The following is a 17,167-nucleotide window of genomic DNA, read 5'->3' as shown; positions in this document are numbered from 1 at the left end:
ATTTGCTGAAACTGTCAGAAAACTGGACTCTGACATCTCAGGTGTTCCAGGTACTTGTTGGGAAAGCTCTGACTTAACTAGACAAGACTGGGCTCCATAATTTTGAAATCAGGGTATTTTCTGGAAGTGCTGGTAGGTCATAACTACAAGGGCAGATAGATCAGAGAAGTCAGACCCCAGGCCTCAGTGGAGAGGGCTTTCCTACCCTGCTGGCTCTATGGTGTGCCCTCTGCCCGCGGGCATGCAGACTTCTTGTGAATAAAGTGGGGACCCAGCATTTCTGAAGGAGAAACAAACATTTGTCCCAACTGAGGAACTAAAAAAAGAATTTGTTTATTGAGGGCAAGAGGATGCAGGCAATATAAAAATCAAAAGCTTATCTGGCTTTCACTGACTTTACTTTCTCTGCTTCTCAAATGGGGGTTGCATTTTATGTATACATTTTCTGAGGGTCCCAATCTGCTCATGGAATCCTTTATACTGGGTGGAGGGGGGGAGCTGCGGGGCAGACTCCTTGAGAGGCCCTCAGGAGAACTCTCTGGGTGGGAGTGTGGCTCAGTGCTGCCTACTTCTTTCCTTTCTGCTTCATGTGAACTACAAAATAGTCATTGCATGCGATGGTGAGCCCAGCGATCAGCGAAAAAAAGCTCTGGAAACCCACTCTGCCGTCCCGGCACTGGTCTAGGTCCTTCATTATCTTGTCCACAGCCAGGGGGTCTTTTTGATTCTGCAAAGAAGAACAAAGGCAAGAACTATCAGTCAGTGGCTGCAGTGGCCAGCTTCTCTGGTTTGTCCCACTGACAACCAGTAATAGAGTCTTCCCATTACCTGAACTCTTGTTTTAGGTTGTAAGTGGTCTTTGGACGTCCCCTACATGTGTTTTTCTGCCTTGAGAGAGCATTTCAGTAAATGCATATTTTAAGCTCAGAAAGAGGTTTTCCGTGGCATCATTTCGTAGAACTACAGGGATCTTAGGAACTGCCTATTTCTAGAAAGAGGAGATTCACGTCAGACAAGCTAAACCCAAGCCTTTTAATTCTCAGTCCACCATGCTTGCCACCGTGACCCTGGCATGACCTTGTGAACTGCTCTGCTCCTAGTTCAGCTGTTTCCACAATTTTCAGTATCACAGGATTCTGCCTAAGAACCACCCTAAACTTCCCATTTTGTAGTGTGAGCCTACATTCTCTTAACACGTGTTTATTCCCGATGGCGTGGTCAAATCCTTGAAAAAGGAAACTCCTTAAGGAAAAATCTCTAAACATTAAAAAAGAAAAAATTAAAAAAAATATTTTTTAATTACCAAAAGTGGGGGGGGGGGGCACTTGGGTGGCTCAGTCAGTTGAGTGTCCAACTTCAGCTTGGGTCATGATCTCGCAGTTTGTAAGTTCGAGCCCCACGTCAGACTCTGTGCTGACAGCTCAGAGCCTGGAGCCTACTTTGGATTCTGTGTTTCCCTGTTTCTCTGTCCCTCACTCACTCATGTTCTGTCGCTTTCTCAAAAATAAATAAACATTTAAAAAATTAAAAAACCAAAAAGATCTCAGAAGATAGTTTAGGGAGTAAGTTTCAGATCACTCCTTGTCCTACCTAGTGAGGTGGGAAAGTGTGGCTGCTCCCACAGGGTCCAGACCATCAACCAGGGGGGGAAATATGGCCTCCCTAGAGGTGTGCAAGTGTTCAGGGAAAGTCTGTGTAATCCCATCGATCGCGTACATGAGTGAGGAATCGCACACTCAGTGTCTCAGGTATGCTGGATGTGTACATCCTGCACTCAGAAATCCCTACAGTAAAGCAGCCATGTTTCCTACTTGTGGACGGTAGACTCCCTCCTAAGCCCTCAACTACAACCCCCTCTGTGTGGCTGTCTTCACTTTGGGTGGGTTTCAGCTAATTCTGGCTTCACCCCCAGCTTCCTGGTTGTGGTCTGAAGGAGTGAAATTTGGATGACACAAGGGGTCAACTTTAGAAACAAAATACTCTTGTCAGTTCAGCGAGTGTGGGTGTGCCCAGAATTATGACCCGTGCCTGGAATAAATTACACTACCATGTTCAGTACTCAGTACTATACACACCCTTTATGTTTCTTCTGCTACAAAGCCTTTAGGGAGCAAGGGTCTGTGTCTCATGTGATATTCATCTTGGCTTCTAACATATGCAACAGCACAATTACCAAGGGTTTAGGGGGCATCTAGGTGGCTCAGTCGGTTGAGCATCTGACTTTGGCTCAAGTCATGATCTCACGGTTCGGAGTTCAAGCCCTGTGTCGGGTTCTGTGCTGACAGCTCAGAGCCTGGAGCCTGCTTCAGATCCTGTGCCTCCCTCTCTCTCTGCCCCTCCCTGACTCATGCTCTGTCCCTCTCTCAAAAATAAATAAACATTTAAAAAAACCCAGAAAAACCAAAGAAAGCACAAGGGTTTAATACGTGGGGAATGCCTTTGTGTGGTGGGCAGGCTTATAATGAACACATGTCCTTGCATTTTATGCTTGCCTGGAAGGATCACAGAAAGTGGAAGCATGGAGGTAATCATGCTCAGCCCTCTCATTTTTCAGGGGCAGGAACTGAGGCCCAGAAAGCCAAAGTAGCCTGCCCAGTGTGAGGGCAGAGCCAGACTTCTGGTCTGGGGCTATACCAGAGGGTGTGCAAAAGCAGAGCGACAGCATATTCTAGCTCTTTCTGGGATGGCATTGTGGTAACTGCAGCTGTGAGACTGTCATTAGGCTTTATACCTGTTTACTTAACTGGTATTGATGACATGTAAATCAGAATGTACCGTAAAACCCTGTTTACTGAGCCAGGAGTCGGGGCTTGACTAACGTGCTATCCACCAGGCACATGACAAGAGACAGGACCCAGCCTTTTACCATCATCTCCCTTCACCCTTTAGAGGCTGAAGTCATTTTCTGCACCAAGCACAGTAGTGCAAGGAAAGAGGGACTTGCATTTCATGCTCATATTTTGTCAAGTAATGTTTCACCTTCCATTAAATGCAACAACCATGTCTTGAGGGTCTATGATGTAAAAGGACAACTGTGCCTTGCAGCCTAATGTCCTGAGTGAGGTGTCAGAGCTGATGGCAGACTCCTCTTCCAGTCTTGATGGAGCCGTTGGTCTTTCAAACTCAAGTTGCGCTCCTGTGTTCTCATAGCTTTTTTTTTTTTTTTTTTTTTTTAAATCTCATAGCATTTTCAATGTGAAAAGCAGTTATTTCTGGAGTGACGCTTGGCTTTCATTCAGCAGATGCTTGACACTGTTCTTTTATAGAGTAGGAATAATATTTTTAAAAAGCCCTTATCTGAAGGGATTTAAGAGATGCAAAGTTGCTCAGAGTGGATATGACCAGAATGTGACAATGCCAGTGCCAGGTTTATGACCTGAGGTGGCCATTTCCTAGCTGATGACTCTCTGGTAAGAGGCTTTTCTTTGGTGACTCTGTCTCAGTGGATGCAGGTGACTCCACCTTGTCTTGTGGCGATTCATGTGCAGCTTTATTTCAGCTCCATATTGTAAGCCCCTTGAGGGCAAGGACTGTGTCTTCTCTACCTTCTGTTTCCCCTACAGTACCTTACAAACAGGAGGCACTCAATAATGTTTAATAAATGAATAATAAATGAATAAATGAACAAGGACACCTTTCTACTAGTGGCTTCCACAGGGAAGGGATGGGAAGAGGAAGGAAAAGCAACCAGGGGCTAGAAGCACTGGTTTTCGTGTCTGGTTCTTTCTGAGCCTTTCAGCACTTACTTCCAAAAATCCAGGGAACTCCTTTTCCATGAGTACTCTCAGGTCCTCCTTTGTTAGGTAGCCTTTGTCCCCAGCAAACTTGTGGAACGTGAACATCATCGTTTCCATGGCGTGTTCCATTTGAGACGGCATTTTGATGAGGTTTGTTGAAACCTTTTAAAAGATGTAAAGAAAGAGTTTACATTAACTTTTAAGCCACACATACTGCCAGTCTTCTGTAAGTAACTAGAAGGAAGATGAGTAGTAGATCATCCATCAGACACTTTTCGGCTCTAAAGTTCAACGACTCTGAGGCCCAGTTCACCCCCCTGCTGATGGAAGCAGGTACCTCAGGTATTGGTGCTCTGAATGAGGAATTTGTCTAGTTGCCCACTAATTCTGCATAAATCACCTAATGAGGAATAAAAACTCTAATCATTTGGATCATTTGGAAAAGCAAGGTCCATGTCCCTCTGTTTAACAGACAAAGCATCTGCAGAAAGAGCAGGCGTTTCATCTTTTCTCTTGGCACTGGCAGATGGGACTCTTAGACATGGCTGATACCAACCACCCACACAGTCAAGCCTGGTTAATACTGAAAACTTCAACCCTCCAAGGTTAAGTAGGTAACCTGGTTCGGTGTAAGTCTAGGTTTAGCAACCCGTTTACAAATGAATTTTGTCTGCTGGGCGTGTATTTTTTACTAAAGGTGTGAACTTGTGATTGCAGTACAGACATTTGCATCTCCGGCAGTAAAATGCTGTTACTCAAAGCTACCCAAAGCTCATTATCTAGTTTCTTGAAAAGGAACAGGTAACAGGAGTCAGGACTCCTTTGGGGACCTGGTTTTTGGCAGGAAGGACAAAGAACAAGAGCTTTCCATCAGAAAGTATTTGAAAGGAGGGAAGGGAAGCATATCAGATCACTATAGTTATGTATAATGATCTGGGGCATACACCCGGTACTTAATAGGAACTCGGTGAGTTTTGGCTTAATTGGAAGGAATGCTATGGCCAGAACAGAGCACTGTTGGCTAACACCGCCTAAGATCACTAGTGGATAGATAACAGGTTAACTTGAATAGAGACTGTAGTATACCACTTACAATAAAACAAAACAACAAAAACACCTCACAAGAATAGGTTTTGAGCACAGGCTGAAGGAGAGGCTAGTACCTTTCCCTGCTGATTTCAGTCTGGTTCCTGCTGCTGACAGATCTGTGTTCAACACAGATTCCTAAATGCTGCCTTTTACAGAGAAGGTGGAGTTAGTTGGTGACCCCAGGGATTGAGTAATTATACTTAGGGAATTGTAAATTCTACCCCCTTAATCCCCAGAAAAGTGCAGGAACCAGCATGCCAAAGAATGTGCTACTCTAGAGAATGCTATATGCCAGGATCTGGGATGATTCATCTGAAAGGCAGTTCTCTTGGAGAGATCAGCAAATTAATGCTTCAGCGTTTGCTGTGAGATGAATTCCAGGGGAGACACACCCTTTTCCCCTCTCTTCCTACACAGCCCTTGTGGTTTCAGAGGGCAGTCCACAGTGCTGAGATGGAGTTGCCCTTGCCTGGATTGTTCTGGAAGTCCAGCAGTGTAAGAGAACTGAACCAATGAGCCACCTACGGGAGGAAGACGTGGGAACCCACCCTAGTTCTGAAGTAACTCAGGAAAGAAGTTGGAGACCAGAGGTGTAAAAATACCTGTGTCTAAGCTCAGAGCGGGAGGGTATTTCACAACCAGTTCCCAAAGATGCCAGAAACTGCATTGGCTGCCAGACACCCTGTTCACCTTCTCCACAGAACAGAGCAGAAGGAAAGTGCACCACAAAGCCAGAAGACAAAGAAAGGGGACGCAGTAGTAGAGTAAGGACCGCTATAATAGGGGAACAGGCCGATTTAGGAACTTGTAAGAAACACAAGTTGTAAGCAGGAAGAAATCTTGGCCACCCTAGGGTATCTTCTTCAAGAAAATGAGGCCGGTCTTCCCTGAGTGAACGCTCAGGTCTCCGGTCCTTCCAGTCCCCTGCCCCGGGTCCTTCCAGTCCTACCCCTCCTTACCCACTTGCTGTTTTATTCAGCACATGGGCCGTGAGTATGTGAGTATGGCAGGCACCCAGCTGACTCCATATTTGTCAGGTAGACCTTTTGAAATGAGAATGCAGAACAGTGACTAGCCAGGAATCTAAGTTCATGAAGGTGAAATAACTGACTTTGGACACCAGAGGAGATGCCCATGGTCTTATCGGGGACCAGTGCCCATAGAGCACTGAAAAGGGCAACGAGCAACTTATTGTTCTGAAGGAGGAGCCAGTGCACTGGTTTTAAAGTAAGACGAAGGAAAAGCGGGGACAGTGAGGATTAGAAGTGTTCTCTTGGCCAGTGGAGGAGTCACAGAGCTCTCCCACGGAGTTGGCAGCCCTCTGGTCTTGGGTGGGGCAGACTGTAGGGCTGACCATTGGCTGCTAAAGTCGCAAGCCCAGGGACCTGAATCTGGCACTTGGATCTTCCCAGCCGCCTGACATGCTCCACTCCTGGGCAAGAGCTTGATAAGCTCTCATGGGGGCCTGGGCCTGCAGCCGAGAGGATGGCAAGAGGATGGCAGTGTCCTCTCTGTGCCTGAGACAAGCTACTCCTGCATTTGAAACACCCTTTAATCGGTTTCCTGTTGGCCTCTCAGATTTAAGATCCTCTACGTCAAGAACTGTGAATGTTTCTGTCTATGAACCACAAAATAAGCATCTGCTAAATGAATAAGTCAGACAAACCCCTTGGCAGGGCCCGAAGTACCTGTGTGACCACTCAGGTCTGGACTGAAAACTGTGTAGCTCAGAGCCCAGCAGAAGGACGTGAGGCTGGGAAGGGCTGGGGAAGGGGCCCAGGGGCCCTGTGAATCCATCAGTAGAGTTCAGAGGGAAGCGCATTCCAGGAGTGCAGGGAAAAACTGTCCTGCTAAACAGGTCTGGCCAGACCCTGAACAGGACTTCTTTCTCTTCTGACTCCTGCTGTTTTCTTGTGTTTTGTTTCTCACTGTGAGCCCCACAGGCTATAACTACCTCATCGTTTTCTCATTTTTTATTGAACCATTTTATTCTGATGTCTGTGTAACCTCCCTACCTGTTTGCCTTGGTAAGATGGGGGCTCAGAACTCTGTAGTCTTTCTCTGTGTAGTTTTCTCTCTCTCTTTTTTTTTTTAATTTGTTTTAATGTTTATTTTTGAGAGAGACAGAGGGCAAGTGGGGGAGGGGCAGAGAGAGATGGAGATGCAGAATCCAAAGTTAGCTCCAGTCTCTGAGCTGTCAGCACACAGCCAGACGTGGGGGTGGAGCTCACTAACTGAGATACGATCTCACCTGAGGTGAAGTCGGAGGCTTAACCAACTGAGTTACCCAGGCGCCCCAAGTGTACTTTTCTTTATAGAAAAGAATTCTGGACTCCACAGATTTAGTCACAGTGATGGGAATTAAACTTTCCATTTCTTGTCCTCTTAAAATGAGCACCTACTGTGCATGTCTGGTGTTAGGCTGGTGCGTTCCCACACACACACACACACACACACACACACACACACACACACACACGGTCTCTCTCTCCATGGTGCTTGCCTTTGGGGGAGTTCACCAGCTAATGGCATACTATTTAAAAAGTCTAGTTAATTGTGTTTCTGTTTCTTCTCCCACTAGATTGTGAGCTCCTTGATCAGGGTCCCAGTAGGTAGCAACCTGCCATCACAGCCTGCTCAATGAATTGGTAAGAATGAAATTGACAGCAATGTACATTTTGATTCTCCTGGGAGTAGCAGGGAGCCTCCTTAGAAATGTGTCTGCTCCTGAGCAATCCCAAATGTTTGCTCTGGATCCATGCCCAGATCCAGACCGTAATTTCAAAAAAGGATACTTCTAAAGAGCAAGAGGCCTGATTTACTTTGCTCTTCTGTGTCTTGTCCATACCCTAGTTTTCTTGCAGCCCACCCAGAAAATAATTGGCAGGGTGTCAGTAAAAACAAACATCTGTTATTTAAAATGTGTTTAGGGTTTCCTTTCTTTTGCTGTGGAGATTTTGAAAAGAAAAGAAATTTTTTTAATTGAACACAGAAGGTGTTCCTAAATTTGATCCCTAAAGAGAATTCAGAAAAAAAGTTGAGGCAATGGATCTGGATCCAGGCTGTCTCTCCCACCTTTCCCCAAGCATAAAACTTGCTCACTAAAAAAAGGAGGTAGCAGAGGGAAAATTCCAGATGTAATGCAATAGGAAGAAAGAACCCAGAAGCCTTCTCTACCCCAGTGGAGTACAACCATGTTTCTTTGAAGAATTGTCAGACAATCAGCATGAATTGGCAAATAATAGCCATTGTGACAACTGCTATCAAATCCATTGGTGGGTTGGGTGGTAGTTATTTAGTGAAAGGGTAGGAAGTGTTGAAAATTGTTTAAAAAAAATAAGTGAGTTCATTCTTTTTACTTTTGATACGAGATTCCTAAATCATTAAGTCCCCAGGAAAATGAGAAGCTTAAGAAAGATGCTAAAACTTCATTTCAGCTTTCCCTGCACTCAGAGTGCTAATTTATACATCATAACCTGAAAGGATTCCATTGTTTCCCTCAACTTTGAAAGACTGTACTGTGTCCAAGGGCATACCAAGTGGGTAGTGCTCTTAAAAAGCCACATTTTTGGAACTGTCATTGGAAAGCAGGAAGGCACCCAGTTTCAGCTCCACCCAGCCCAAGGCCTGACCTCACTGGGGTGGCTGCTTAAGAGACTAAGGTTAGAGGCCAAGCACGGCAGGAAGAGGGCCCATCTGACATTGTTTGCAAGAGAAACCAGGGAAAAACATCACCTAGAAATCAGTGTACTTTGTTTATGTCCAGTGCACCTTTAAGAAAATTTGAAGACCTGAAATAAACTCCAAATAATAGGTCAGATGAAGAAAGTAGCTTCTGGCTGTCAAGGAAGGTGTATACCATTTAGGAGAGACAATTAAATACAAATGGGATAGGAATCTGTAGGGGCAGAATGCATGAAGACATTTCAAATGAGTTACATGAACTCATTTCTGCCCCAGCCTCTGGTATTATCTTTTTCAATCTGCCGAAACATGTTGGAGGCAAAGATCTCTGTCCGTCGGCGTGTTTCCGTGAGCCTGGCCTCACCTGAAGTTCAGGATGTAAAGATCCGCTGCTGCAGGTTGAATCTCAAGCTGCAGGGGGAAAAAATCTGCAGCAATTACCGCAAACCTCTTGACGGGAACAGCTACCTCACTAGTGAAGCTTAGGCCACCTGCCAGCAGGCACGCGGGCCAATCATCCGATAGTGCTGTGTCTTACCATGGCTCTGCCAGTCTAATTGCTGCCCTCACCGACGGATCAGTCAAGAAACCTCTCCTTCAGATTGCCAGCCAGTCCTGGTGTGACTCACTTCCTCTTGGAAAATGCCCTCTGAGATGGCACAGTTCCCCTTTTCCTTTAGGGAGTGTTCTGTCCGGCCATCTGCAGAGAGTATCTGGAACCATTGCGGACCACACCCACATGGTCTCACAGCTGAGTCACCGGCCTGCACTAAGGGGATCTGGGAGCCCTTTGTGCTAACCACGCCCTGTGCAATGCTCTCAGCTCCCCTGGGGAGGGAAGGGGGTGTAGGCTTAATGTGTTCCAGAGTCTGGGCTAAGGGCTCTGCCCAGCTTGTAGCCGCTCTACCTTCCTCCCCAGCCCCACCCGACACGCCAGAGTCCCTGTTTCAGTTAGCTGGAGTCTAGATGGACAGTTAGCAGCGTCCAGGGCTGGAGGAAGCTACATTCCTTTGGCCAAGCTCAAAGTGGTGACCAGGTACCAAGGGCAGGTCTATCTGTCTCTTTGCACTGGGCCAGATTAATCTGGGTTGGGAGGTCCTTCATCAAACCTACTCTTCCCCCTCTTTATAGTTCCACTTGTGTAATTAAGATCGCAAGAAGGGAATCGTTTGAGTAGAGAAATCCCTTCATATATTCCCCTCCCCCCCAAATCTCGCTAGCCAGGCTTATAAAGAAAACAAATAGACCTCCCCCTCTCCTGTCTGGCAGACAAACAACAGGAAGCCCAACCTGAAACATCAGGGCGAGGGACTGAGCAGTGCCCTTTAGGAAGGGATCTGCTGGCTGCCGGGCAGTCCAGCTCGGGGGAGGCGGCACACATCTGGACAGAGGTCAGCCTGCAGCCAGAGCGAGCGCATATGCCGGCCAGGACGGGACGAATAGCTCGGGTGACGAGTGGAAAAGCAGGAAAGTGGGAGTGAGGAGAGATCGACGGAAAGGGAGGAGAGCGCAGAGGCCCCAGGCGTGGACACGGAGGTCCGGTACGGAGGACGAGCGCCCCTCCTCCACTCCGCGAGGATCGCGGCAGGGGCGCTGCCGGTCTCGCCGGGGTGTGGCCCAGGGCGCGGAGCGGCGGGCGCCCAGCGGACCCCGGCGCTGGGGCAGCCGATGGGGGGGCTTCCCCGCGCGCGGGGTCGCGGCCGGGCGGGGGGGGGGGGGGGCTCGGGAGCAGCGGGCTGAACTCACCTTGGCTGGAGGCGCGGCGGGGACTCTCGCTCGGCTGGGACGCGCGGGCCAGTGAGCAGAGCGTGGCGGGCTGGGAGCCTTAGTATGGGGAGTGGGGGTGGGGAGGGGAGGCAGGAGGAGCCTGGGCCGGTGTCCCGGTCCCTGCTCACCCCACCCCTTCCCCGCCCTCCTCTTCCTGTCCCCCCGCGCCCCGCGCGGGCACACACCCTCCCAGGCGATGCCGTGGGCCTCACGCCCAGCCCCCGCCCGCTGTCACCTCGGCGGAGAGCGTTCTTGTGCACGTCCGTCCCCGCTCCAGGGCTCTCGGATGGTTCAGGACACCCCCGCCCTGGGCCGTGCCCTTCCTCTCGGGTCTGGTTTTAGAGAGGGAAGGCGCAGTCCTCAATCCAGCCGTTCTGCGGGTGGGGCGCGCTGCCCCACAACCGGTGTAACCTACAGGTCCAGGAATTAATTTCTAGACAACACTGCTGGGAGGGGCACGTGGAGTCCTAACCGTCGCAGGATGGTCTTAGTTCTCGTGTTAGGCTCAGGATTTCAGTCCCGAGAGTCTTCGTGGCCTGAGCCCCGCTCCACCTACTCCTGGTGCCCGTCTCTCTGGGTGGGGTATGAAGAGTGCCGCTTGGCTTGTTGGCGCCGTGGATACAAACCTTTTGTTCAACAAGGGATTTACCCCTCCTTGGGGATGGCTTTACGTGGTGGAAAACTCAGCTTGGCATTGTTAAGACCAAAGTTTCTAAGCCTCCTTTTTGTCCTGTAATTGGCTTGTTTGGTTCTCAAAGCCCTTTAGGAGAAATTTCTGGAAGAAATTTAGAGAAAACCTAAGTGTCTCCTACTGGATGGATAGTGTTCCCCCGCCCCCATTTATTTTAATTGTGGTTAGGGTTAAATGCAAACTACTAGCAGCTATAAAAGTCCCAAGTCCTGGGTTTTCCTTTGTTCCCAGGGGAGGTCCTGGGAGGAGTGAGTGATCCCAAAGGAATGAGCAGACTCAGGGAATCCTTTAAGTGCCACCATGTGACTGATCTTGGCTCTTGCTAGGAAACCCCAATTTGAATTTAAGCTCTCGCTCACGCTAGGTTCATGCAACCCTGGTGCTGACTGTTTAGGGAGGCTGTTCTTCAAAATCTTGCTGTATGCTTCCCAAGTTTTTCCCAGGCCCCAGGGTACAGTCAAGAGTGGAGAAAATCCTGGATCCATTAGTCCCAGGGAAGATGCAACTGAATTTAGAATGAGAACAACCTGTTTCTACACTCCCACTTACTTGAGTTCTTCATTTGATCCACAAACCTTTACAAATGCTTAGTTTCTGTACTAGGTAGGCCCTGAGGACTCAGACATTAAAGACTCAGTTTCTTCCCTCAAAGATCTTCAAGTCTTGTCAGGAGATAGATAAGCAGTCAAAATCCAGTGTTCCCAGTGAATGGTAGAGGACACTAGGGGATACTTTGAGAATGTTGACCCTTGGAGTGGTCACAGAACAATTCCTGGAGGAGGCAACATTTGACAGCCATTTAAAAAATAACGATGATGGGGGCGCCTGGGTGGCTCAGTCAGTTGAGCATCCGACTTCAGCTCAGGTCATGATCTCGTGGTCTATGAGTTCAAGCCCCGAGTCAGGCTCTGTGCTGACAGCTCAGAGCCTGGAGCCTGCTTCACAGAAGTGTCTCCCTCTCTCTCTGCCCCTCCCCCACGCATGCTCTGTCTCTATCAAAAAATGAATAAACGTTAAAAAAATTTTAAAAAAATAACAATGACTTGGGGCACCTGGGTGGCTCAGTCGGTTAAGCATCCAACTCTTGATTTTGGCTCAGGGCATGTGAAATTGAGTGCAGAGATTCTCGCCATCTCTCTCTGCCACTCTCCTTGCTTGCACATGTGTGTGTGTACTCTTTCTCTCAAAAGAAATAAACCTAAAAAAAAAAAAGACACTTATTGTGAATTTGAAATCTAATTGCAAAAAGGTTACATTCTTATAAAAGGTTTAGAAAATATAGCAATGTATGAAAAAGAAAATACAATTATTTGTAAACCTATTAACCAAAGATAAGTACTTTTTATGTCTTTTTTTCTAGTCTTTTTATACATCTATTATATATAATAGATTTGCAGTGAGTGGGGTGGATTTTAAAACTTGAACCCAGGGTTATTCTTTTTTTTTTTTTTTAATTTTTTTTTTCAACATTTATTTATTTTTGGGACAGAGAGACAGAGCATGAATGGGGGAGGGGCAGAGAGAGAGGGAGACACAGAATCGGAAACAGGCTCCAGGCTCTGAGCCATCAGCCCTGAGCCTGACGCGGGGCTCGAACCCACGGACCGCGAGATCGTGACTTGGCTGAAGTTGGACGCTTAACCGACTGTGCCACCCAGGCGCCCCGAACCCAGGGTTATTCTTGAAGTTGATCCCTAAAGTGATTTCAGAAAGAATGAGTTGGATCCAGGCTGTCTCTCTCACCTTTCCCCAAACATAAAACTTGCTCACTAGAAAAGTGGGCAGCAAAGAAAAAGTTCCAGATGCAATGCAGTAGGAAGAATGAACTCAGAAGCCTTCTCTACCCCAATGGAGTACATCCACTTTTCCTTGAAGAATTGTCACACATGAGCCTGAACTGGCAAACAGCCATGTGACAACTGCTATTTAGTCCTTTGGTGGGCTGGATAGTATTTATTTAGTGAAGGGGTAAGAAGTGCTGAAGACTGTAAAAAAAAAAAAAAAAAAAAAAAAAAGTAAATATATATACTTTTGCTTTTGATGTGAGATTTCTAAATTGTGATCACTATGATTATAGAATTACATGTTCTATTTTTGTCCCATAATACTTTATCTTTACTCTTTTGTCATTAAATATTTATCAAGAACATGCTTATTTATTCACTCATTCTTTTTTTCCCCATTCAACAAGTAACTATTCAACTACACGGTAGCTTCTTTATTCTCTTCTTCTTCCAGCTGGTGCCAGACTCTGAGGGCTCCCAGGTCCTAGTAGCTGCAGCTCCAAAGACAGAAGAACCTGGGTTTCTGAAACACTGCTAAGTGCTGAGGATACAGTGGTGAAAATGGTCAGTAGGATGGCTGCTATCTCTGCCTTTGTGCAGTTTTTTATGACTTTGTACTGGTAGGTCCATAAAATCCTAAATATCTACCATGGTTATAAATTTCCTTCTAGAAGAAGTGGTCCCTGGCAGTTCTTTCTTGAGAACGTACTTGTGCCTTGTAAACCACATGCATACAGTGGAGTCAACTCTGTGTCACTAGTGACAACCAATCAGATCAGGCAGCAGTGCCTGAGCTGGAGCTGCCCAGCAATGATGGTGGGGCCGTAGGGGGAAGGGGAGTTGTGGGAAGAGAACAGATAGAATGGCCATGTGAAAATTAATAAAAGGATATCATGTTGAAAACGGAGTAGGGAGGCCAGCAGGAGGAGTGTTCATGCCCTAGCACTCATCGATTGAAGATGGAACAGGGAGAGGGACCCGCAGGTGGATACCACTTCACCATCCAGGCAGGAGAGAGGAAGGTTTTCTTCCTCCCCCAGCAACAGCCCAGCCAGTGAGAGACTGTCACAACTCAGCCAACAAAAAGCCACTACGCTTCAAACTCCAGTTTACTCCAAGGGACTTGATGTTTATAACAGCCCTTCTGAACTTCTAATTTCCTTTATAAAAGAGTGGTCCTCTCCTTTGTTCTCCTGACTTGCCTATTGTTTGCTTGTCCTGGTTTGTAATTCTCTGCTGTTCCCAAATAAACCCATTTTTGCTGGTAATAAAATTGGCCCTTTTATTTTTAGGTTAACAGCCATCCAAGGAACGGGAACCTGAGGCAGTGTGGTCCCTAGAGCAAAGTGAAGGCCATGTTTAAGCCACCGGGCCTCTGGTATGTTCTAGTGCACTAAATGCTAGGGACAGGGGGCATTGTTCCACTGCTCAGGCAGTAGTCCGTCTTCTCCGTGTGGAAACAAAACCTGGTACCCAGTGGTACTTAACCTCTGGGGTTTGTAGCTGTAGCGTGGAGGGCAGCCTGTCCGCCAGAAAGATGCTTTCTTCCCATCCAAGTGTAGAGGTTCAGCTGGGCTGTGGCCGATCAGCTGAGAATTACGTTCCAGGCAGCCCTTACACGTAGGTGGGACTCTGACTAGTCACCAACTGAATGGGACTGGCAGCGATGTGTGTCACTTGCAGACCAAATTGGTTAAGAGGCGACTTTACCACACTTTTTCATTCCATCTGCTAGACTCTGAGGCTTTAGGGTTGGAAGAATCACAGCTGGAAGGGGTCCGAGTTCCTGAATCACTGAGTGGAGGAAAAACCACCTGCTAACCGGGCACACCTTCACTGGAATACTTATGTGGGTGAGGAAAAAAACTCTGAAATTTGGGGGTTATTTGTTACAGCATAACCCTAACAAATAGAATGGCGTTCTTTCGAGTGCTGGTAATTTGGCAGCAGACTCAGAAAGATGCGGTTGTAGATGTGAACCTCAGCCACCCGTGCTGCCTGCTGAAGCCGGCACTGCTGTGCGGGGCCCTGGCCAAGCCCAGCCCACCCCGCACCATGTGCGTGTCCTGAGACCACTGACTCTGTACTCAGTCTCTGCAGGAGTTCTCAGACGAGGTCATCGGTGGGCACATGGTTCACCTGGGCAAGTACCAGGGCTTCCTGTGCATCGTCACCAGTGTGGCCTCGGGGTGAGGCAAAACAGACGTCAACTATACTCAGCTTGTCGACCTGCATGCCCGATATGCTTGCTGCACGCGGTTTACGGATCCTGGCCTTCCCTTGCAACCAGTTTGGAGGCAGCAGCCAGGGAGCAATGCGGAGATCAGGCAGCTCTCTGCTGACCATAATGTCACACTCGATATGTTCTGCAAGATCTGTGTGAATGGGACAATGCTCACCTGCTGTGGAAGTGGATGAAAGTCCAGCCCGAGGGGAGGGGCATCCTGGGAAATGCCATCAAACGGAACTTCACCAGGTTCCTCGCTGGCAAAAGGGCTGTGTGCTAGAGCAGTATGGTCCCTTGGAAGAGCCCCTGGAAGCAGAGAAAGGCTTGCCCTGCTACCTCTAGAACCACAAATTCGCACCCCTCACAAGGAGTCACGGCGGTCCTCCATGGCACTTCAGGTGGAGACCACAGATTTACAGTTGCCTGGTCAAGACTAGGGCTGGCGATCGAGAAAACAAAACAAAACAGCAAACCCCCAAGTGTGGCTCAACTAGTAACCCTAAGTTTAAGGGAAATATAGTTTATTAAACCTTTCCCATATTTTTTGAACATTTAGGTTGTTAGCAGTTTTTGTTACTGCCATACTTAATAATGATATGCAGTAGGACTACTTTTGAATAAACATCTCTGCCCACATATTTATTTTCTTAGGATGGATTCCTATCAGGAATCTTAAAGGACAACTAGGGATTAGATTGAGTGGGGGCAGGGAGGAAGGAAAAGCATGTGCCAGAGCGTGGAATTGTGAGGTAGCACCTCCATCCCAGGAATTGCCCTGGTCCCGAGAGGAGGTACCTTTCCTGGGGTGCCTGAGATACTCTACCAAGGAGTCTGGAGTGTGTTTCTGAAGGTAACACAGAGCCACTGAAGAATTTTAAAGGAGAGTGAGTGGTTGTCCCACTTACCAGCTGCCAGGCTCTGGGCAGGTCATGACCGTGAAGGCACCCAGCCTTGCCCAGCAGGCAGCAGGTTCTACTCTGGAGAACCAGCTTCTGTGTGGTCCCTCCCTCTGTGGAGCAGAAGCTCTGGGGAGGCCAAGCGGGGCCCTTCCATGGCTCAAGGTCTGTGTGATTTGTGGTTAAATGCCTTTGAGCAGTGTTCCTTCTGGAGTGCTGGAGGGTTTCGTAGAGGCTATGCTCACTGTGCTCATTTATCTCTTGGGGCAACAAAAGCTGAAGGACTATAGCTTGCCTTCCTTCCTTTTACTTCTTCTGTTTTAAGTTTATTTATTTATTTTGAGAGAGACAGAGACAGTGTGTGGGGGGGAGGGGCAGAGAGAGGGATTGACAGAGAAGCCCAAGCAGGCTCCACACTGCCTGTGCAGAGCCCAACGAGGGGCTTGAACTCACGAACTTGTGAGATCATGAGCTGAGCGAAACCAAGAGTTGGATGCTTAACCAACTGAGCCACCCAGGGTCCACCCCCCCCACTTTCCTTCCTTTTAAATGCAGAACTCTTAGCTTTGGTTTGGAAACCATAGGCGAGCTGCAAATTCTAATGATTATAATCTAGCAAATATTTACTGAGTACCTTCTAGTATCTGGCATGTTCTGGGTAATGGGGATATGTCAGTGACCAAGACAGACAGATTTCCCAGGCCTTACATTCTAGGGGGAAGACAAATAAAATAGAAAACTAAACTAATATAAAATTTTTGTAGATTGTAATTTTTGTAGATTGTACAATTTTTGTAGATTGTAATGAGTGCCATGATGGGAAGAATAAGGGTCTGAATGAGAGAATTGAAGGGGACACATTTTAGGTAAAAAGTCAGAGAAGAGTACACTGAAGAAGGGACATTAAAAATTTTTTTAAATCTTTATTTAGTTTTGAGAGAGAGAGAGAGAGAGAGAGAGAGAGAGAGAGAGAGAGACAGAGTGCAAGCAGGGGAGGGGCAGAGAGAAAGGAAGAAACAGAATCCGGAGCAGGCTCCAGGCTCTGAGCTGTCAGCACAGAGCCCGACACGGGGCTCGAACCCATAACCACAAGATCACGTCCTGAGCTGAAGTCGGACGCTTAACCCACTGAGCCACCAGGCGCTGAAGAGGGGACATTTAAACCCAGACTTAGAGGAAGAGGAGGAACTAAGTTTGTAAATACAGCAGGGACTAGGGGGAAGCCTTTCTGGTGGAGGGAAAAGCAGGTGCAGAGGCTAGGAAGCAGGGAGGGGCTTGGGCTTGGCGGGGGG

At 47.6% G+C, this 17,167-nt stretch overlaps 2 protein-coding genes and 1 pseudogene across 2 annotated transcripts; 1 reads left to right on the top strand and 2 right to left on the bottom strand.

The window, feature by feature from the left end:
* Window positions 1-309: 309 nt before the first annotated feature.
* Window positions 310-10,386, bottom strand: S100A10 (S100 calcium binding protein A10). The gene is made up of 3 exons (XM_040461056.1): window positions 10,257-10,386; window positions 3,747-3,899; window positions 310-727 (listed from the first exon to the last, which is right to left on the bottom strand). Exons 2-3 carry the CDS (start codon window positions 3,876-3,878, stop codon window positions 566-568), a joined length of 294 nt encoding a protein of 97 aa, XP_040316990.1. The 5' UTR covers window positions 3,879-3,899; window positions 10,257-10,386; the 3' UTR covers window positions 310-565.
* On the bottom strand, window positions 8,560-11,530 carry LOC121020995 (WAS/WASL-interacting protein family member 2-like). The gene is made up of 3 exons (XM_040461102.1): window positions 11,518-11,530; window positions 9,801-10,334; window positions 8,560-8,921 (listed from the first exon to the last, which is right to left on the bottom strand). Exons 1-3 carry the CDS (start codon window positions 11,528-11,530, stop codon window positions 8,917-8,919), a joined length of 552 nt encoding a protein of 183 aa, XP_040317036.1. The 3' UTR covers window positions 8,560-8,916.
* A 1,109-nt stretch (window positions 11,531-12,639) lies between these two features.
* Window positions 12,640-15,530, top strand: LOC121021012 (phospholipid hydroperoxide glutathione peroxidase-like; annotated as a pseudogene).
* Window positions 15,531-17,167: the final 1,637 nt, after the last annotated feature.

The sequence above is a fragment of the Herpailurus yagouaroundi genome, unplaced genomic scaffold (genome assembly GCF_014898765.1).
Source record: "Herpailurus yagouaroundi ecotype Mexico unplaced genomic scaffold, PumYag 254, whole genome shotgun sequence".
Classification (NCBI taxonomy): Eukaryota; Metazoa; Chordata; class Mammalia; order Carnivora; family Felidae; genus Herpailurus; species Herpailurus yagouaroundi.
This window is presented reverse-complemented; position numbering and strand designations above follow the sequence as displayed.